The sequence below is a fragment of the Tenebrio molitor genome, chromosome 9 (assembly GCF_963966145.1).
Source record: "Tenebrio molitor chromosome 9, icTenMoli1.1, whole genome shotgun sequence".
Lineage (NCBI taxonomy): Eukaryota > Metazoa > Arthropoda > Insecta > Coleoptera > Tenebrionidae > Tenebrio > Tenebrio molitor.
In genome coordinates, this window is record NC_091054.1 from 1,230,102 (window position 1) to 1,253,222 (window position 23,121).

The 23,121-nt window shown below is 36.0% G+C and overlaps 2 protein-coding genes across 4 annotated transcripts in view; one reads left to right on the plus strand and one right to left on the minus strand.

Annotated features, from left to right (window-relative positions):
• Positions 1–9,989, minus strand: part of LOC138139421 (uncharacterized) — a 34,110-nt gene extending 24,121 nt beyond the window's left edge. The window contains exons 1-3 of one of the 3 annotated variants that reach the window (XM_069059686.1): positions 9,832–9,988; positions 7,610–7,710; positions 596–6,851 (exon numbers count right to left, since the gene is read on the minus strand). In XM_069059686.1, the coding sequence (XP_068915787.1) occupies positions 1,485–6,851; positions 7,610–7,621 (5,379 nt within the window). In that variant the 5' untranslated portion in view covers positions 7,622–7,710; positions 9,832–9,988 and the 3' untranslated portion in view covers positions 596–1,484. Of the gene's footprint in view, positions 1–595; positions 6,852–7,609; positions 7,711–9,831 lie in introns of those variants that run through there. The other 2 variants (XM_069059691.1, XM_069059689.1) reach the window with 2 other exon arrangements.
• Positions 9,990–20,481: 10,492 nt separating this feature from the next.
• Positions 20,482–21,628, plus strand: LOC138138551 (ribosomal L1 domain-containing protein 1-like). Its single transcript, XM_069058536.1, has 2 exons — positions 20,482–21,398; positions 21,454–21,628. Exons 1-2 carry the CDS (start codon positions 20,564–20,566, stop codon positions 21,612–21,614), a joined length of 996 nt encoding a protein of 331 aa, XP_068914637.1. The 5' UTR covers positions 20,482–20,563; the 3' UTR covers positions 21,615–21,628.
• Positions 21,629–23,121: the final 1,493 nt, after the last annotated feature.

Below are 23,121 nucleotides of genomic sequence, written 5' to 3' on the forward strand. Positions count from 1 at the left end.
TAAAACAAATTAAATGAAAGATTTTGAGGAAATTAAATCTTCAATTTAAAGAAAGTAGAAGGATTAGAGAAATAATTTACTTACCTTGTAATTTTACAACACGTGCAAACGAAAATGACTGCTGTCGCTACTGAACACACCTCCAGCTACTTTTGATCATTCTCACCCCACTTTCTGACCCCCTTCTTGAGCAAAATGGTCCATCAATTCTGTCAGGTTCCACATTCGTTATTTTAACCAATCACGGTAGCTTTTTCTATAGGAATTTCTGGAACTTTCTATGTTACGGCTTTTTTGAGCACAAATTGAAATTTGGAAATTTGAATTTTGTCAGGATCAGACCGAATTTACATTTGTTGTTAGATTACAAATCCGAAATTGACTCTAAGTTTCTAACTCTGTGGAATGAAATCGAACAAATGAAATTATTTTTAAAAACCTTAAATGGGCTTGAAACGCGTTTCGACAAGAATTTGAGAGTTTGACCTCCGCGTGCAATTCTCTGGATTCCTAAGCATTGTTCTCCTTTTGTTTGAACGTCCCAAATGAAAATTCGAGTCGGAGATCTTTGAGAGGATAATAAATGAGAAACATGTTTGGGTGGAGCAAATTGTTTTATTGTTAATTTAAAACAAGTATGGGACGACAGAGTGTCCTGCTCGGTTCCCCGACTCTTAACTACAAGAATTCAACTTAAAACTACCTATGGAGCCACATGGCCTTCCTCCGCTTGACGGTCGAAGGCACCATTCTTCGGCGTCAACCACTTAGCACAAGTATAGGACGATGCAGCGTTCCGCTCAGTTTACTGACACTTAATCGCAACAAAAGTAAATAAAATAATAAGTAACAAACAAAACTTACAGCTAACCTAACCTTGTATTTACAAGCTACGCGGAAATATCGGGCGGAGCGGTCGAAATGGCATTTCATAACGCGATTCCACAGGTCCACCAGATACACCCATGTGAAGTACTCGTTGGGGTTTTACTCGCGGTCCTGCTGGTCGAGAAGTTGGAGTGGAAGCGTTTCTTGAGCTCGTGGTTCCTGGGCGTTGGTCCGAGTCTGTCCCTGATTCGCTCTGACGGCAACAGTCTTTCGAGGTTGTTGGTGTCGGGGGGCTCGGCTGGTTTCCTCGGTTCAGCTTGGACTTCACATCCTTGGCGGATTGGAGTCAGACGAGGAATTTATTGTTGTATCTTTCTTCCAAGTAAGGAATGTAATTCCGGATACCCCAAACCAGATAGGGGCATATCTGTTGTTGAGGCACCTCTCATCTCTGGCGCTGAAACCAGCATTTGCGACGACATGTCTCGCTTGGTCCACCTCCAGGTATACCATGGCTGCTATGTCCATGCTGCTGGCGTCGGTTTACAACACGTAGAGGTGAAGCCAAATTCCATTTCTTCTAGTTACTTAACAGACGCTCCATTCTCGATTAGTAATGTGAATGTTTTCAAATCCCCTCCTATAGATGCTAAATGTCACGGAGTTTCATTATCAGTTTTAAGGGCGTCAAGAAATGCTCCTTTCTCGATTAGTAAAGCGACTGTTTCCAAATCCCCACGTTCAGATGCCCAATGTAACGGAGTTTGATTATCAGTTGTAACGGCGTTAACAGATGCTCCTTTCTCGATTAGTAATTCGACTGTTTCCAAATACCCACGTTGATATGCCAAATGTAACGGAGTTTGATTATCAGTTGTAACGGCGTTAACAGATGCTCCTTTCTCGATTAGTAAAGCGACTGTTTCCAAAAACCCCCATTTAGATGCCCAATGTAACGGAGTTTGATTATCAGTTGTAACGGCGTTAACAGATGCTCCTTTCTCGATTAGTAAAGCGACTGTTTTGCAATTCCCACGTTCAGATGCTCTATGTAACGGAGTGTGATTATCAGTTGTAACGGCGTTAACAGATGCTCCTTTCTCGATTAGTAAAGCGACTGTTTCCAAATCCCCACGTTCAGATGCCCAATGTAACGGAGTTTGATTATCAGTTGTAACGGCGTTAACAGATGCTCCTTTCTCGATTAGTAAAGCGACTGTTTCCAAATTCCCACCTTCAGATGCCCAATGTAACGGAGTTTGATTATCAGTTGTAACGGCGTTAACAGATGCTCCTTTCTCGATTAGTAATTCGACTGTTTCCAAATACCCACGTTGATATGCCAAATGTAACGGAGTTTGATTATCAGTTGTAACGGCGTTAACAGATGCTCCTTTCTCGATTAGTAAAGTGACTGTTTCCAAATACCCCCATTTAGATGCCCAATGTAACGGAGTTTGATTATCAGTTGTAACGGCGTTAACAGATGCTCCTTTCTCGATTAGTAAAGCGACTGTTTTGCAATTCCCACGTTCAGATGCTCTATGTAACGGAGTGTGATTATCAGTTGTAACGGCGTTAACAGATGCTCCTTTCTCGATTAGTAAAGCGACTGTTTCCAAATCCCCACGTTCAGATGCCCAATGTAACGGAGTTTGATTATCAGTTGTAACGGCGTTAACAGATGCTCCTTTCTCGATTAGTAAAGCGACTGTTTCCAAATTCCCACCTTCAGATGCCCAATGTAACGGAGTTTGATTATCAGTTGTAACGGCGTTAACAGATGCTCCTTTCTCGATTAGTAATTCGACTGTTTCCAAATACCCACGTTTAGATGCCAAATGTAACGGAGTTTGATTATCAGTTGTAACGGCGTTAACAGATGCTCCTTTCTCGATTAGTAAAGCGACTGTTTCCAAATACCCCCATTTAGATGCCCAATGTAACGGAGTTTGATTATCAGTTGTAACGGTGTTAACAGATGCTCCTTTCTCCATTAGTAAAGCGACTGTTTCCAAATTCCCACCTTCAGATGCCCAATGTAACGGAGTTTGATTATCAGTTGTAACGGCGTTAACAGATGCTCCTTTCTCGATTAGTAATTCGACTGTTTCCAAATACCCACGTTTAGATGCCAAATGTAACGGAGTTTGATTATCAGTTGTAACGGCGTTAACAGATGCTCCTTTCTCGATTAGTAAAGCGACTGTTTCCAAATACTCCCATTTAGATGCCCAATGTAACGGAGTTTGATTATCAGTTGTAACGGCGTTAACAGATGCTCCTTTCTCGATTAGTAAAGCGACTGTTTCCAAATTCCCACCTTCAGATGCCCAATGTAACGGAGTTTGATTATCAGTTGTAACGGCGTTAACAGATGCTCCTTTCTCGATTAGTAATTCGACTGTTTCCAAATACCCACGTTTAGATGCCAAATGTAACGGAGTTTGATTATCAGTTGTAACGGCGTTAACAGATGCTCCTTTCTCGATTAGTAAAGCGACTGTTTCCAAATCCCCACGTTCAGATGCCCAATGTAATGGAGTTTCATTATTAGTTGTAACGGCGTTAACAGATGCTCCTTTCTCGATTAATATTTGGATCGCATATGTTTTACTGTGCATTGCAGCAAAATGTAGAACAGTTTCTTTTTGTGCATTTCTACACTCCACATTAAAGTCGTATTTATCACCAAGAGTATCGATTACAAAGCGAAATGTTTCGTCTTCTTGGAAGTGACAGTATTGTATTATATTTCGAATGATAATTGAAGCATTTTCTTTAATATAATTTATGCTTTTTTCGCTGTATTCGAATATTGAAGACAACAAATTTTTACATCCATGCCCCAAGCAAAAATCCACAAAGTTGTCATTATTGATATATTTTTTGGTATACTTTTGTAATTCCTCTTTTGCATATCCGCAGGTTTTTGTGATAATTTCTACAGAAACAAAACTTCTGTTTTCGAAAGCATATTGCAAGGCATTCAATTGGAACAATTTGTCGCAATCGGCGTAGTTAAATTTCACCATCTTTTTTAAAATAGCAATATTTTTCAAATATTCTCTAGGTTTCATATAGACATCAGGTAAAAAAATCTTCCGATTGAAAAATTTTGGTTCAACGTACGTCGCCAGATGGAGCGGATTGCGGCCAGCTTTGTCATAAACGTTCTCGTTCTCAATGTGATTTGCAATTTGATCCACATTTCGATAGATCACGGCCAAATGGAGAGGATTATCTTGGGCAAGTATTACATTTAAAATCATCATGAGGTTCTCGTGCCTGTTGGAAAACAGTTCTTCTCGGATGAGACGAGCTTTGTCGAAGTTGCTTGAGAAAAATCGGGCAGCGAAATATTCCCCGTAGGTAAAATGTTGGAATACTGCTTTTCCTTCGTCATTCACCTTCGTTACAATTCCGAAAGGGTCCTTGTTCGTTTTAATTTCATTTAAAAAACGATGAGCTCGTCTCAGGTTCACGTTTAGTTTTTGAGAAACTTCTTCACTGAACATAGAATGCACAGCTAAGTGTTCGTATTTTTCTAAGATATCTTCCACATCTCCCCAGAATAAATGTGGATTTTTCGACTCTTCTTTGTCTCGATTATGTTTGATTCTTCCACGGAAGAACCAATCATACATTTTTGTGAAAACAAATGTACTTGTATCTTCGGTCGTCTTTTGAAGTAGTTCTTTGTTGCCGAGGAAGTTTTGCGTTATAATGTAAAGCTGAAGGACTTTACCCGAAATTTGACGATTGTTGTCGATGTCAGAGTTGTTATAAATTTTACTAATAAGGTTTTCTACTTGTTCGTGGTTACATTCTTTCTTCAAGCGATTCCTTATGTAGGATTTCTGTTGCTCTTCCTCAATTTCCTCTATGTCCATCGCAATTTTGTTGAAACGATCTTCTAATTTCGTTTTTAAATTTTTTCGAGAAGAAATCCAGATGTGAAATCCCTTACCCGACAATTCGTTGACGGAATCCAAAACGTTGTCAACGCAACTGTTTTCCATTTCGTCGAGACCGTCAAAAAAGAAATACACTTTTTTCTTTGACCGAAAAACGTCTCTAATGTGCTTCGAAAAATTATTTTGGTTTCCTTCGATCAAACGGTTTAGAACTTCATCAACGTCGTGTTTTGTCTTAAAGAATTCATTATGTGTTTTGAGGTCGACATCGATTGTCCAAAACCTGGAATCGCATTCGTTTCTTAATTTCTTCAACAACGTCGTCTTGCCCATACCGGGATCGGCGCATAAAATATTCACTGGTCCGGTTAGACGATGAATTTGATTTTCCTTTATAGATATGATTAGAAAATCGTAGTATTTGGAAATTCTTAAATACACTACAGATTTATTGTCACTTTTTTCTGAAACATCTTGGAGTAATTGCTCCAAACATTCTTCATTCGTAGATATAATTGTTGGTTTATTTGAAATTTGTGTAGACTTCAAATAATCGTGAACATCGACGATATTTATGTTGCGCTTACGAATTTCATTTTGTACATTTATCACTTTTCTGTCGAATTTGACAACGGCTAAGTGGTTCTCAAGAAATGTACGATCAAAAAATGCATCGATTTTTTTAACTTTGAAACAAACTTCTCTGTTTATATAAAATGATGGAAGACGACTCTCTGTTGCTTGTCCGATTAAAAATTTTCCCTTTAACATTTGAAGTACTTCTTTTGCTCCGACGTGTTCACAAATTTCTTTACAGGAATCGATCAGTACTTCTAGTGTCGTCTCTTTCCTGCCCTGCAGAGATAAGCGACATGTCCGAGTCACCTCGGTGTATAATTGATCGTTACTCCGTAAGTCGTTCACATTTGCGAAAATTCGAAATCTTGACAATCTAACCGACTGAATTCCTTGTCCCACCACGATAAATTTTATTTTGCTTCCTAGTTGATGTAGTTCCATTATTTTGTAAATCAACTCTTCCGAAGTTTCATTGAATTTGACGATGATTGGTTTTTCGAAAAGATACTGCAATACTTTCTGTTTGACTTCATTTTCTAATTTTGTTACGGCTTTATCAATTATTTTGATTTCTCTCGCTAGACGCATTATGCTTTCATCAGCTGATGCCTCGGGTCCAATTTTGTATTTGTCTTTATAGCTTTTCAACTTTCCCTTAATTCCCTCATCCAGATTAAGCTCATCTGTTAAATTTTCCTTAAAGTGTTCAAAAGAATCATTTACCAAAGTCAGGTCGAATTCTTTAATTACTTTTTCAAACAATTTCAATTTCTCATTTTGACCAACGGGGAAATAATGATCTGTTGTTATAAATGTTGACAGAAAAATGTCGATAAGATGAACATTCACTGTCACTTTGTCAATTTTTTTATTTGTATAATATCCTTGATGCCAGTTTCTAAATAATTCCAGATATTTCGGAACTACGTCCATGGTATCGTTTTGCAAAATCTTCACTATGTTTTTTTTAAGATCTTCAAAACTTTTCTGACAAACGAAAAGTCTAAATCGTGAAAAAAAATTATCGTAGTCTGATTTCGTTATTTTTCCATCTTCAGGAGTTTTATCGTTGACTTCGAATCTGTACACGTTTCCTCCACCGGAACTCGTATTAAAAAACATATTTCCATCACAACAGTCGTCTTGGATCATGGTGAAATTAGTCACGTCTTTTGTCCGTTTAGGATCGAATTTGGCGTTCGTGTAGAGAATAAACTGACGTCGTTTGTCCACGTCGCTCAAACCTTTAAATGCTTCGCAATATTTCTTCAAACTAAAATGGTCCTTCTCTGTTTCGAAAGTTGTAGGTGACAAAATTGTGTTTTTGTTGTCCTTATGCTTCAATTGTATCGCAAAATAAACAGTTGTCTCTTTCGTTGTAACGTCAATAACGACGTCATCCAAGTTTCCCATATTTTTGACGTTACTTTGAATCAGGAAATCTTCAACATTATCTTCTTTGTTGAGTTTCAATGCGAAGTATGCCGGAATCAGTACTTCGTACTCGATTCCGAAACCAGGTGTGTTCTACAAGGGAGAATTTTTTTACTTCCGATAATTAAATCTTCTCGATATTTAAAACAACATTAAATTCAAGATTTAAAAATTAATTTTCATAATAGTAATTAATTCCAAAGTGTCGATCGAAGTAGAAAAGTCCCATTCGTGAGTTTCATGACATTTTCCGTTAAAATCTAAATTTAATTGAATTCATGCAAAAATATTGTGAATGTATTGAAAATTTACAAGATTTAAGCACATACTCGTACATGTAATATATAATTGTACGCCCAACTACATAAACTTAGCAATATCAATATAATTTACTAGATTCCATTAACATATGTATTTGAAATTCAACTTTATGACAGACGCAGTACTTGTTTGATGATCCCTAAATAAGTTTTGATAAAAAAATTAATTTATGATTCATTTGAATCCAAGTTATCAATAAATGTCATTGTTAGATTTATGTAGAAATTAAATTCGAGGCGAACAACATCCACTGACAATCGCTAATATTAATATGAATATTTTAAATTTTAATTAATTTAAAAAATACATATCATGAAACTGCTGCACATTTTTTTTTATAATTTCCTTTAAGATTGATTGAAAACTTTAAACTTAAGAAAATGTCACATGTAAGTGAAAACATTGGAGAGAAATAAGACGTAAAATTAAAAAGAAAAACACAAAAGTTAATCAAAACATCGATTTGTGTTTAACATTGGAACTCCAGATTTCTAGATGAAAGCAATGTAAATTTAATGAAAGATTCTTACCTTAGGTGGCATTATTTAATAAAATTGAAACCATTGGTCCAGGGAAAGCAACAATGGGATCGCCAAAAAAAAACCAATGCAGTTTTTGGGCGCTCGAGTCACTGTAACGAAAATAAAACTGATGAATGATAAATACTTTATCATTGATGCATACAGGGCCTTTCACAACTCGCGCCCCAAAAAAATTTGGATGTGTAATTTTGAAGAAAAAAAATCTAGCTTAAAAGATATTTGAGAAAAGACAACTTAAAGTGGATCAATCAGAGATCTACACCTTCAAAGTGTGTAATTTTACGTTACTAGAATTTCATTAAAAAAACATTTTAATAATAATAATTATACTCATGTCATATCGTGAGGAAATTCCTTAACATTGACACAGAACATAAAACACAAAAAAGTCAAAATGTGGAGGCGAAAGGCCGGTAATTATGTTGATAAGCACTGCATGTACTCCGGCAAAATTGCCGTGCCGCCGGGTGGTGGAGGGTTAAGTTACTAATAAATAAATTACATATGTAATACTTTTCAATTACGTGATCCTTTCTCGATATTATCTGCAAATAAATACTTTATGGATAAGGTATCTATTTTTAGACTATTTTGTAACAAAAAAGTTTGTATAATGTTGACACCCTTTTTTCGAGTATTGCTTAAGATAAACAATTATTGATATCAAAATCTGATCCTCTTATTAACCGTTGGACTCAAATGAAGTATTTTTTGTTTTAGAAGATTTTCAAATGTTTCAAAGTTTTTTCGATTAATAATAAACTTCTTCATTAAGCCACGTATAACTCAATTATTTTTGAAACATCCCTCGTATAATACGATTGTTTCAAATCATAATCCTAATATCGTGCGTTCATTTAAATTAATCTTCAAAATAGGCGTTGAAGAGTCGATTGTGGACGCACTATACGGATTACGTATCAACTGTTTAAATCTTTTTACACAAGTGGTGCGTTCACAACCGACTCTCCAACGCCAAGTTTGATGATAAATTTAATCAACAAATAGTAACAGACTCCAACTTATTTCACTAGCCATTAGCTTCTAGTTTAATTAGGGCCAGTTTACAGAAGTGAAATTAAGTTAATCGTAATCAAATGCGAGATTAATTGAACACGTGACCAGATTGAACCAATCGAAGTTGCGGATTCATGGGTTAATCGCGCATTAAAATTTAATTCGAATTAAATATTTAATTCTCTTCCTATAAACTGGCCCTTAATCTCTTAAAAAATAATTATCTCGTTTATATAAAATATGTAATTATCAACTTATCAATTTGAAACTGTTCCAAGAAATTGGCCAATTCAGTTTTTCCTTATATCATGCTCTCAAATAAACACTCAAAGTATCTACCGTGCGATCAACAAATACTTAGATAAGGGGCAGCTATGACTTTGACAATGTCAGATTTTTCGTATCTTTGATAACTTTAACTAAAACGTCAAACAACTGTCACTAGGAATGAAATTTTAACGCAAAAATCATTTTTACTTCAGAACATAAAAGATTCATCATTGGATCTTACTTTCTAATGGTGTCTTCAAGCACGGAGAATCAATATACAGCGCTGTTGCCTGTTTGGCCGAGTTTCGGCAAAATTTTTCAAATTTTGCCTTCTTGGAGGCAGATTTTTTGAGTGGTCTGAGAAATGCGGTTATAACTTATGACATATCATATAACATAAGAAAGGGGCTGGGAGGCCAACAGTACGTACCCCAGATGCCACAGCAAATGTTAGCCAACAAATCGAAAAATTGTTTTTATTTAAATAGAGTTTATCCTCTAGCAGACGTACGTCCAAAATCTCAGGGGTTTCTTTGGTCTAAATAAGTGTTGATCGCACGGTATTTAATACAGTGTAACATTTAAAAGCTTGTAGAAAAAAAGGTTGTATGACATTCATGTGAAAAATACTATTAAGACCACTGCATAAATTGAACACTTTTAAGTTAAAATGTCTAAATTTTTAGACTACAACTGTAGGTATAGTCTTTGCCAAAACCAAATAACCACCAACAATGCATTCTACCCAGAAAATCAACCGGCAACGTTGTGTACTTGGATTTGATTGGTCTAGCACCCTAGTAATATCAAAATTGCCATTATACACTTAGTGTAATTTTGTTTTCACCAACTTAATTCAACAGGTGGTGGTTAGTTGGGTTTGGCACGGCCTATATATGTAAGCGAAATAAAAAATATATTACCTCAGTGTAGAGGATTGAAGAAAACTGAAAACACGCAATCTAGGCAGGGCAACAAGAAGCAGTGACATACTCCAACTTATTTCACTGGCCAATAGCTTCTAAAACCGTGAGGCCATCTGGAGCCGCCGTCGGCGCAGATCTTAATGTAGGAGCAAATACTCCAGCGAGTCTATTTTATCACCGATTTTTTTTTATCTCGGTTATCTAAAGTATGCAGTCATCATTTTATTTATTTGAAACTATAGTCCTTTTTTTAAACAATTGCCAATGTCAAGATTCCCTCACAGACCAGGCGGTACCACCCTAAAACCTTTCGTTTCGGAACAGCTCTATCGTAAAATCTTTTTCATTTAAAATTTTGAAGTGGGATTTCCTACTTGTACAGGGTGTATCTGAAATACGTGTGTTAATTTTAATCAATAGAAAAACTCGCCAATTCATGAAACTTTTCTCTATAACGTTTTTACGAAAAAGCATTACAAATTGATTTAAAAATTGGAATAAATTAGCCCATGGATAAAAGTGAAAATTTTATGTTATGATAGAAACGGGGCCTTGTTAAAAAGTTACATTGTTATAGTAAAAATTAAATAATTAAAATTTAAATTCTCATGGTTACAAAAAGTAGAAACTAGTTAATCACACAAAACGACTCGATTGGTAAAAATTGAGGGGAAACAAATCTTGGAATACTTTTGTAAATTTTGCAAAATATTATAGAAAAAGTTTCAAAAATTGGCGAGTTCTTTCACTGGTTAAAATTAACACATGTATTTCAGACACACCCTGTATGCATTGTTCTTTCAGATTCAGATTTAATTAACATCTGACACTATTTCTTTTGTAAGAAAAAAACGACAGTTTTCCTGTTTTTTTTTAATGCTACATGGTTTAATTTACATTCAAATGATGATCAAAGAGAGGTCATGTAGGTATCTGAAGAAAATGTCAAAGTATACGAACTAAAAGGTCGACCTGCGTTTATAAATGAGCGAGAAAATCACGGCCTGCTCGAACACCTATATTATTTGAACGCTCGTTACATATTTTCGCCATTATGATTTGTTTTAGATCCAACAAATTCCATTAGAAAAACTAAAATTACACTATGAAAAAGTCTTTTTTCTTCAAACGTCCGTAAATTATGACATTATCCTGCTGCATTGATAATGCTAAAGTGTCACTTCATTGTCATGGCATCTAACGAGCTGACGAGCGGCAGATAAAGTTATTATCTCCGCTGAGGGCGTCCGTGAAGTTATTATCTCCGCTGAGGGCGTCTGTGAAGTTATTATCTCCGCTGATGAGCGGCAGTAAAGTAAACTAGCTAAATCATTTGAAATTCCTACCTGGTTTCTTAACATGTCTTAAATAATTTGTTATGAAGGTTTGAAGAAAAAATAGTATATGTTATTCGGAGCAAAAATGGTTTTATGTGCTTTGGCTGGTTTGTCTGCCTCACTGCGTTCGGCAGCCAATCTACCAGCCGCAGCACATAAAACTTCATTTTTGCTCCTCATAACATAATATACTATTGTCCATTAATATATATGTTCACTGGTAAATTTAAAACAAGCTTCTCTATTTTCCTTAGAGATCAATGATGTGAAAATCTTCTGGCGTTTTCGTCCAAGTCCATTATCTGACATTATTTATGGTAGCAATAGGTACAATTTATTATCTGCTATTTTTGGATTTACCGCTATGATTAGTATAACTTAGTCTGGGCTGCATAGAAGATTCAAAAGGTTGCACGCTAAATGTTTTCGGCACAAATTTAAAAGTAGTTGTGACATCAGTTGTGCAAGCATCTTCACATCAAAATTGCTGACATATGTAAGACTTGATTTTTGCCCAAGGGCGTTATCCCCTCAATATTTGATAATCAATCGATCAGACTCATCGATACACGTTAAATTAGACAATCTCAGCTACAGTCATACGATAATCTACAATCGGACTCACCTCCACCTCATTCAGTCATTCAAAGGGTAAAGCACAGGTCCGGACTCGGGTTTGCTCAATGGGGCGGTACAAACATGTAAATGATAAACACCTGACACATCTGTCGCGAATCAAGGTCATACAGTGACTCACCCGGGGGATTCCTCCCCCTAGCTTCTATCATGATGAGGGGCTCGAACCACGGGCGTCGTCTTCAGAGCGCTACGTTCCGGGATTGCGTTGGGTGTTCTAGTAGCACCTGTAATAGCCCCGTGTGCAGTTTGGGGTGCACAGCCCGCCCGCAGTCTCCACAGAGGAAGACCGCCACGGCCAGAGTATGAGCCTACAACCCACTTCCATACGTCACTATGCCCCCTCAGTACCTGGGGACCGGGATGACCTCATAACCTTTTGACCAGCAACGTATGATCGGTGCATTTGGTTGCCACCACCAGCCATCTCTACGAGATGCGCCCGGTCAACGGCCTAGCCGTGTCATGAGCCAAAGGTGCCCCACCCGGACATCCGGTGCTCAGGAATCATACCATGGTATACGGAGGTTTTACGCATTAAGGTACTGATTTATAGCCCAGGTTGCCCAAACCTGCTATCACCCAGTTACCAACACACCTGGTAACTGTATCTCTATTTCCGCTAGTCTAATTCACTACACCACTTCCGGGCCACGATTATTCACCTGACGACACTCTCGTCCCGTACGTCTCGAGCAGCTCCTCTCTGTTCCAGCTGCCACGCGTCACTGTCTTGCCCCTGGTAAAAATCACCCCCGAGTCAAGGACCTTTCAGAACATAATTTATGAGCCATATGTTTGGGGTGGAAGAGGTAGTTTTTCTGTTGCGTTTTAAAATTCTCTTACACATACAATTGACATTTTACGTTGCCAACCTAATAAGAATAACCATCAGCCACTTAGTTGTTTGATGGTTATTCTTATTACATTTACATACATTTACTACAAACTAATAGATTGGCAGACGAGAAGTGGAGTGTTTGCAAATGATATCTTCTGACGTAGGACTTGGTCAAAAACATATGTCGCAATTACGATATTCTTGATTCATAAATGAATTCCTTTTTCTATACCAAATGTTAAAGTGTGCTTTTATCTATTCAAATCAAAAGGACAAGTAGCATTTTACCGCAAGGTTTGATAAAATGCTACTTTATCAGCAAGGATAGATAAAGTTATTTATTTTTTTTATGATCTTAACAACGCTCATACTACCGAGATTTTAAAATGTAATTTACTTTTTTTATTGCCCTAACAACGCTCATACTAACGAGATTTTAAAACCTGACACGATTAGTAATAATTTAAAAAGATATGTTTTAATAATAAAATACATTTAAATATCTTCTTGAGCATAATTAGGGTCGAGGCGTTAGTCGAGGAGGGTTGAAAAATTAGCACCTAAAACACTATGGCCAGTCTAAAAAAAAACTCACTGTATATCCTTCAAGCAGTAACATTTTTGCAACAAGATGGTATAGATACCAAGAGATGCTTCATTAAAGAAAATCATGAAATATGGTTTTCCTTTGATACATTCTTGTAGAGAACTAAGATTTTTGCTATTGGAATTTTATTGCTATCTCAATTAGATTTGGAGATATAAGTGAAAAACAAAATGACATCAATTTTCATTCTAGTGATTTAATCTTTTAAACACGTGTTTGATCAGATAATTTTTTGTAAGTGTTTATGAAAATATAACGCTGTCAAGTATCAAAACTATCAAATGAGATCTAGCGGTGTGTAAACATGAAGTCAGAAGTATTTTTATATTAAACGCAATTATACCGAATTGAAACATGTAAATCCAATGCAGTAACTCTCAAACATAGAAAGTTGGTTGCTTGTTAGCCAAATTAAAAAAATAAATTAGTTTTAGAACCACGCACTCCAATGCCTAGATCAGTACTAGATTGAGGCAATGTACCGCAAGTGCGGCTGAATTAAGTAATTTTAATATCATTATTATTAGGCATTGACGATCTTTTTGGGACCGAATTGGCCATGATTTTTTCTTTTCATGTTGGACTAACTGATTCACTGATGCAACGGATGCAATTTTTTTTTTCTGTCAGTGTCTGTTCGACATTTTCTTGCCACTACATTGCCAGATTTATTATTTTAATATTCGTATGAAACTAAATGATTTATTAAGTGTGTAATTAGTATATTGTTATATAAGTGAGGAAAGAGATGCACTGCTAAACAAGAATGAGAATTGGATCACGAGCGATAGCGAGTTGATCTAATTATTCGAGTTTTGCAATGGACCTTTCCTCACGTATGTAACATACTATTTTTTCCAAGATCAAGAGTTTTTCGGTTTATCTTGCATAGGTATATGCCGTTCACGATTATTTTAAACACGCAGGAGGCCGCGATATTTTTTTGTTAGATTGCCGTCAGGTCCTGTCATATGACGTTTCGTTTTTAAATGTTCGCATTGTTGTCAATTCCGTCATTAATTTAGTTAATAAGAATTTACCCAGAACTGCCCTACAAATATGTATGTTTCATTTCAATTTCGTATCCCACCTCCACCCGGCGGCACGGCAATTTTGCCGGAGTACATACACTATTACGGATATTACTATTAAGTAATAGTGCAGCGCTTATCAACATAATTACCGGCGTCTCGCCTCCGCATTTTGACTTTGTTGTGTATTATGTTCTGTGTCAATGTTAAGGAACTTCCTCACGATTATTGCTCCTAATGCGTTCAATTATTTAAAAAATGTAACAACTTGGGAGCAGTGTTCGGTTGAATTATAACCTAAAATAGATTTATTAAGACAAATCACAATACTGCCAACTAAAATGTCAGATTTTCATAGATAGTCCGAATTTGAAATAATCGTGAATGGTTTATATTATCAATTTATTATTTTATACAAATCAACATAGAATTAAAATTTAAAATTTGAAAATCACGTTTCCATGCTCACAGTAAACAATAAAATTTAATTTATTGAATGTCAAGACGTGTTTTTTCCAAAACTAAAGAAGAATTGAAATAGTGATGGAAGTAGATGGTGATGAAGATTTACCAAATACTCCACCAGAAGTAAAAGAAGCAGCGAACTTGGTAACTTTGGAGTTGTTACCTCTCAAATCGCGAGCACGCTATGAAAGGGAATATGATATGTTCATGAGATGGAGACAAGAAAAAAAATTAAAAGCTTTTCAAAGTCGGTAGTTTTGGGGTACATGTCGGAACAAGCCAAAGTGCAAAAATCATCGACTTTATGGTCACGATATTCGATGCTGAAAGCAAGCTTGGTTGTCTAAAATAATGTTGACATTAGTAAATATTGTAAGTTGGTTGCATTTCTAAAAAGACAATCCGTTGGTTATAAGGCCAAAAAATCAAAAATATTTTCAAGAGAGCAAATATTCAAGTTCTTATCAACGGCCCATGATGAAGAATTCCTCTTAATGAAGGTAAACTAAATAATTGCTCATTTTTACATTAATTTTCATTAATAATTTTTTTCTTAATTGTGCAGGTTATTGCAATTATTGGATTGTCGGTTGCTTGCCGCTGCGACGAATTGAAAAATATGACAATTGACGACATACAAGACACCCAATCAGTATTGACAATAAATATTCCGGACTCTAAAACAGGAAAAAGTCGTGCAGTGAAAAATGAACTAGTAAATCATTTGAATTTGATTGAGATATACAGAAAATATGTTTCTCTAAGATCACCTCTTACAGAACATCGGCGATTGTTTGTGAACTGTCAAAAGGGTAAATGTACCGTTCAACCCGTAGGAATAAACAAATTTGCCAAAGTACCGGCCATTATTGCAAATTACTTGAAAATACCAGATGCTTCTTCTTACACGGGGCATTGTTGGCGGAGAACATCAGCGTCCTTGTTGGTAGATGCTGGAGCTAACTTACTCACATTAAAAAGCCATGGAGGCTGGAAGTCCTCGGCAGTAGAAGAGCGCTATATCGAAAATTCAATTCAAAATAAAATTTCGATCGATACAAAAATACTTGGAAATAACTTATCCGAGAAACCAAACAGAATTGCTAATGTGGCGTCAACGTCGAGCTCTGTATCGACATCGACACATTATTTAGCAAATAAATCAGACACAGTTGGAGTTTCAATTCATGCAGAAAATTGTACATTTAATTTTTATAATACCGATATAAAAAGTTAACTATGTAATAACTATGTTAATAAAGAATTCTTACAATAATAGTATAATTATATCAGAAGGTTATTTAAATGAAAGTACCTAAATGCGGAACAAATTATTTTTTATTACTTTCCCCACTAGTGAGGGAAGTGATTTACTTTCCTTACATGTGATACAAACGCCTACTCTCCTCTTTAAATTGAGTGATGGAAATGTCATTTTCAGTCTTGACGTTGGAAAAACATTGTTATAGCAATAGGTAACTAAAGGCCGGTTTCACCAACGTCAATTCAAGTTAACTGTAGGTTAAAATGCTTCGTTACGTTAGTTACCTATTGTTATAACAAAGTTTTCGTATATTTCAACTTACAGTTAACTTTAACTGGCGTTGGTAAAACCGACTCTAAGACAGGTAAATATACAGTGAATTTTTTTTATCAATGAACCATAGGGATTTACATGATGTAAACTTTATTTCGTATTAATGGTTTTTCTACTGCTAATTTCAAAATGATTTTCCGCACACTTGTAGCTTACTTAATTTTTTTCAGGTTTTGGTGTTTTTTTTTCCAAGAAACACACACACAATGATCCCAAAAGGTGAATTTATGGGCAGCAATTTTGGGAGTATTACTGGGCCATTTTTATTTATTATAATATTATTAATTTTATTATTCGATCATTTTAGAAACCGATTAGCTTATTGTTTAGCGGCTTTTAGCAAACAGTTTGAGCATTTAAAACAGCAAAATATTTGTCCACCTCTTTAGATTAAAATTTACAATTTAGGTTTTGAATGTTTTATTAAATAAAATTGTTTTTCCTCTACTAGTCTCAGAAGGCTTCATTATTGACTCTCGAACCGACCCCAGAAGTAGAATTTCTCTCCCAAGGTTAATAATAATTTTCATTATTAACCTAGGTGAATAATGAACAGCCGTCACCTAGCAACGAAAGATTTTCGTTGATTTCATTGGTTAACGTAGACGATTTTCATAGAAACCGTTGAAAAATGAGAACTCGGATCGTCGCATCGGACAAAATAATTTTATTAATAATTATTATCCGAAAGGGTTTTAACGTTGTGAAAAAAATAGTGGAAAAAATAGTATATAAACCACGGTGAAGAAGTCCCTTATAGCCTTCGCGCCTTAGAACCCTCCGCACGCCGCGGGCTCTAATCTTGGCGCTGTGGCTATAATCATGAACTTCTTCACCTTGGTGTATGATATACTATTTCCTGGATCCTTTTTTTATGTTTCGAATTGGGAAATCTTTTAATAATAGGGGTTAAAATGTTTGCTTTTCAGTTTTAGAGCGTCGTAATTTATATCAATGTCAGTGGGCACAGCCTACTAACTTTAATAAAATTTAAAAATGGGTTGAAATTATTAAATTATTATGTAATGTAATGTAAAGATATTTAAAAAAAATGATCAGAACATGTGAAAAATTAGGTAAGCTGAAATTGTGCGAAAAATAAATTTGAAATAAAGTTTAAACCATGTAAATCCCTATGGTTCGTCGATAAAAAAAAATCACTGTCTGCTAAGAAGTTCAGCTTTGTGTAAAAGATTTTTAACTGTAACGATAGTCTTTTCAATAGTGTATTTGAAGCCTTAGTCGAAGATTGGAGAGCCTAAAAGAAATAAACTTCCTCGGTCACAAATTTTAAATTTTGTTTTGTTGACTCATTGTCGTAAATGTTTCAGTTATCGATCGTTCTTAGTATGCACGATGTAGTTTATCACCTATTTTTACATATTTTGTACTTTACAGTCAAGAGCATCTTTGGCATACATTTACCTCATAACACAAAAAAAAGTTTTCAATAACGTAACTACAAATCAGTCTTACCCCAGAAATTCTAGTTTTCACTAATACAATTCTATTTCAGGTCATTCGTGTGTCAAAATAACGTTGATGAATTTATTTACAGTTTTCCACATTTTCGTCAACTCTGTACAATGTGCAAACATTCTAGGAGTCTTTATCTCCCCTTTATTTATCCACCAAATAATCTACCATTCACTGTGTCGGGAGCTTTCTCTGAGAGGTCATCAAGTAACTGTGATAACACCGTTTCCTTACGACGATCCCACCTTAACAAATTTAACAGAAATCAGTATAGAATTCGTACATGAAATTATGATAGAAAGAAACACGCAGACCTATTTTTCCAAGGATTTCTCTATTTGTCAAACATCACACGATGTTTTCGGACACATCGACAGCATCGCTGAAACTATCTTGAACAGCACAAAACTGCAGAAATTGATAGACGATCCGAATCGCAAATTCGATTTGATTGTGATGGAATTATTGCATCCAGTTTTATTCGGGTTTGCTGCTAGATTCGGAGCTCCATCAATAGGAATTTCCACTGGGCCATTGTTCAGTTATAAGTACGATGCAACAGGTCATCTTCAGCATCCAGGAGTGTACTGTGATCAACTTCTAAACATTCGTACACTGTCGTTAAGGGGAAAATTTTAAAGCATCGCGTTTTTCCTCTGGTGCAAGTTTTACTACCAGTGGGTCTTTTTGCCACGTTCTCATGGAATGGCCACCAAATACTTTGGGAAAGTTCCTTATGTAGGAGATCTTGAAAAAAATCTCAGTCTTTCTTTTACGGGTGTAAACTCGATAATCCCAAGTCAAGAACCAAGGACCTCAACGATCGTGGAAATTGGACCGATACACATTCAACCCCCAAAGCCTTTTCCAGAGGTGAATTTAACATGATGAATCAGATTTTTTGTGAATTAAATCTTCCAGGGTTTACAGAAGATCCTGGATGAAGCGACTGCAGGGTTCGTATACTTGAACTTAGGATCTGACAACACTGACCAGAAACTAAGAACCATTATTACGGAGGCGTTGGCAGAATTGCCTTACATAGTCCTCTGGAAATGGGAATTTGACCGTCTGCCTGAAAAACCTAGCAATGCGGTTATTCGAAAATGGCTTCCTCAACAAGATGTCCTTGGTAAATGATTTCAAAGTTGAGCTATTCTAGTTCAAGTTATTTTTTGTAGGACACATAAAGGCGTTTGTAACACAAGGAAATATCCAGTACGTCCAAGAAGCGATTTCTAGAGAAGTACTCTTGATTGGAATACCATTCATCAACGACCAAATGTTTACCGTTCAAAAAATAGTCGATTTGGGAATTGCAGAAAGAGTTTATCCTGCCACCACCACCAAATCTGAGTTGAACGGTGTTATAATTCACGTCGCAGAGACTCAAAGGTTGGTGATGACTTTTTGAACAAAGCTCTACTTAATTTATTTTCCAGGTACAGGGACAGGATTAAAGAAGTGCGCAGTATTATGTTTGATAAACCGATGAGTGGTTTAGAAACAGTCATTTGGTGGTCCGAGTATGTTATGCGACATAAAGACATAAAACATTTGACAAATCCACTTTTTGAATCCTCTTGGGACAGTTATTTTAATGATGGTATTGTAGTTATTTGTGTTCACTTGATAGTCATTGCTTATGTAAAACGGAGTCGGAAACTCAGCAAAATCTTGAAATGTCACTTCTTTCTTATATTAATCATTTTTTATTTGAGATATTATGTCAATACACCTAAAAATTCAGGAGTGAAATGAAGATATATGTACTAGTGGACAGTTCGTATTGAAAGACTTTTGAAGGTTTATCTTGTTTTCGTTTCTTTACTCCATGTTACTTCCCTGAAATACTAAAAGATAAAAATACAAAATGCAATACAGTTTGTTTCATAATTGTAAATGCATTTTCACTTTCCAACTGCCTGCGTCATCCTGTTATTGTGAACTTCCTCTCAAGATAATTTTGTTGTTGTATTAAGGTGGGGTTTTATGAATAAAATAGATTTAAATGCACCTTCACTGACCACTGAAGTGATGATGCTCAACTAAAAAGCTTACAAATCAAATTCGACTTTGACCCTTATTCGTTGGTAGACTTTCTTCTGTTAGTTTTTCCAAAACACGTTTGATGAAGTAAAAGTACACTAATGTGAAATAGCAAAAATTGCAAGTGAACAAGTTCGAACACGAAAATTCTAGTAGGAACTTTTCAGGTACCATTTTTGTAATTTGGAAATGAAACTTGATTTTTTTTATTGAATATTTTTTTTCCTAACCCCTCATTTGTCACTTCAATCATGGAATAATCATCAATTGAAATGAAAGAGTGAGTGAAAATGTTTTTGTGCGATAAAAACTTTACAGTTTTTTCATGAAAGAACGATCGCTGTTCTGATACAAACAGTTTTTACTGTTTTTCGTTCGACTATTTTAATCGAGTATTTTTTTTTTTTCGTGCTTCGTTATCAATGAATATGTAAACACATGAGCGGGTATGAATTTTAGGGTTCAAATTATATTTAATTGTAATTTTTAACGATGTTTTGAAGAATTTACGAAACATTTCGCAGAGTTGGTGGAATTTGGTGTCTTGTTTACAAGGTTGGCAACGCAACTATAGAAATTAGAAATCTGCTAATACACATAACCTCAAAAATATCAACGAGTTGCACGACTTGCACTTAGCACGTGGTGAAAAAAACAAGGTGTATTGTGTTTTAAAAACGGACAAAGAAGATGAAAAGAGCGATTACTCCCAAGATACAAAAAGCAGAGACGGTGATAAAAGCCGTTGACCCCAAGTTGCGTGTCAAGAAAATCAAACCCCCGGGAACAAAATTCCGCGTGAATTCGAAAAGTGTGAAAACCGCTGTGCAAGGGTTGATTACGTTTACTACAGAAAACCCCAAACTCAAAAACCGACTGTTCGAGGACGAGCAGTTCCCGTTGTTTCTGCAAATAAACAGCGTCAAGATACCCACAGGTCACTCAAAGATCGTTCGAATTTCGTTGAAGCACTCCACGCTAACACCCGACAGTGACGTTTGCTTAATAGTGCCGGACGTGAAAGGAATCGCAAACAAAAACCACGACGAGCACTTGGTCCATTATGAAGAATTGCTGCGTCGAAAAGGCGTGGAAAATATCAAAAAAATTATGACGTTCCACGAGTTTCGCACCGAATACGAAACTTTCGAGTTGAAGAGGCGGCTCGTAGAATTATACGACGCGTTTCTAGTCGACGGGCGGATCAGTGGCAAAACAGTGAAGAAATGTGGCAAGATATTTTACAAGAAGCGAAAAGTCCCAACTTCTATCAAACTACAAGTGACAAAGCTGAAAGAGCACATCGAACAGGCATTGTGTAAAACGTTGTTACATTTGCACCCAAATGGTGACAGTTTTACAGTGCAGATAGGTCACAGTAAAATGGAGCTGGCAGATTTAGCAGAAAATGTATTTAGTGTTCTTGAAGGATTGGAGAAAGACTTTCCGGGAGGTTTCGAGAATGTCAGAAGTATAAATATGTATTCTTATAGAGGGATATCAATTCCAATTTATACAACACTGAGTGAGTATAAAGTAGTTTTTGTGTTAAGTCAGCAATTAACATTTTTTTATTTTAGAAAATCAGAATGAGGTGGTGCTGCCCCAAGTTAAGAAACAAAAAATTATTGATACAGTTTCTGGTGATTTAAGTACCAGGCTCCATAGTAAGGCGCGAGTAACACCAAAGGGTAAAGTTATTGTAAAGAGAATAAAGCGCAAAATAAAAGAAAAGGAATAAATAATTTGTACAAAAATTGTGGGTTTTTTATTTGTAATTTTGATGTTTGACCTTCAGTGGAATTTCTTTTTATGTAAATTAAAACAGCAGTTATGTACAGTTATATAATTATAGTCGACTAAAAACTGGACAATGAACAAGTGTAATAAAAAAAGAGATGTGGCGTTAGTTGCGCAGAACCACGACCTGCCCGTATTATAACAGGCCTGTTCATTTGACCAAAATACCATTATGCAGTATCCACTTGTGACCCGTTTGGCGGTGGCGAATGGGCTATTTGAGTTCAGATTCAGAACCACGCCAAGAGTCTCGACTATTTAGAAGGTGTCCGAGAAAGAGCCAATTTCCGACGATGACGGCACCACAAAACGGGCGCTTCACGCTTAAATAATAATCAATGCACAATATAATAAACAACAATAATAACACTAAACAGAAAAACAACGAATAATAAGGAAAAGAGTCACGAATTTAATTTCAAAAGAGCAAAAAACAGAGTTTAAAATGTCATTTGAACAAGAGAAATTCTCGATGACAAAAACTTAAGATGAGTAATATCCCCAACAAGCGCCCGTACACTAGCGCTCTGCGGGGATCACTCAAACTACACTTTTGAACATGCCGGAGAGTGCCAAGAGTCTCGAACTATCGACTATTTAATTTATAAGGTCGTGTGCAGATCGCAGAACGATACACGCTGAAGCAGAGCATCACTTTTCTGTCACGTCAAAATCCAAATGTGTAATTAATGTTTTTTTTGTTCGACACTGTCAGAATTTGAGAATTTTCTCCTATATGAACGGATTTTGATAAATGTGACAACTTGTCAAAACGAAACGTCAAGCTAATTTTAAAGATTTTAAGCGATTTGGAGCCTTTAAGGGGCTCGTCGAACAAAAAAACGTTGTATTCAACTCGTTCGTGTGTCAATTGGGCTTTTTTGGCACTCGTGGGCCTTTAAAACGCTCGTTTCACTCGCGTTTTATACTGGTCCGTTCGTGCCAAAAAACCCCAATTTACACAAGAACTCGTCATGCATACGTTTTGAAAAAGCCAATTGAAAGCTGCTGTTTAAAATACGCGGGCACTAAAACGTAAAAATACCACCCTATTTCACTCTTAACAATTGATATTGTTAAACAACAACAAATAAACTGTTTTTTTTTTTTAATAATGTAAAACCCTGTTAGCCACCCTCAGGCATCATCCTCTTCGCAGGATAAATTTAAGACAACGCCAAGGCCACCAGAGAATTTTTTTTTCTTTCAAACTATCAGCGCGCCAAGGTGGCAGTACTGCCAACCAGTAATTGGATTGTAAATGCGGCTTCGAAAATATGCTATTCCAATGAAAATATCGTGTTATTACGTGAAAATCATTTTAAATAAATTACATAATATGAAATATCCAGCGCTTTAATTTGATATGTCAAATGTTACTTGTCAATGATGTGGCTGTCGGTGTCAAGCCGTCAACACCCGGAAGTTACACTTGTACAGTTCGAGAC

Coding starts and splice junctions, on each gene's coding strand:
- LOC138138551 (XM_069058536.1), top strand. CDS start 20,564: ATGAAAAGAGCGATTACTCCCAAGATACAAAAAGCAGAGACGGTGATA. Junction 21,399..21,453: donor TCCAATTTATACAACACTGA/GTGAGTATAAAG, acceptor TTTTTATTTTAG/AAAATCAGAATGAGGTGGTG.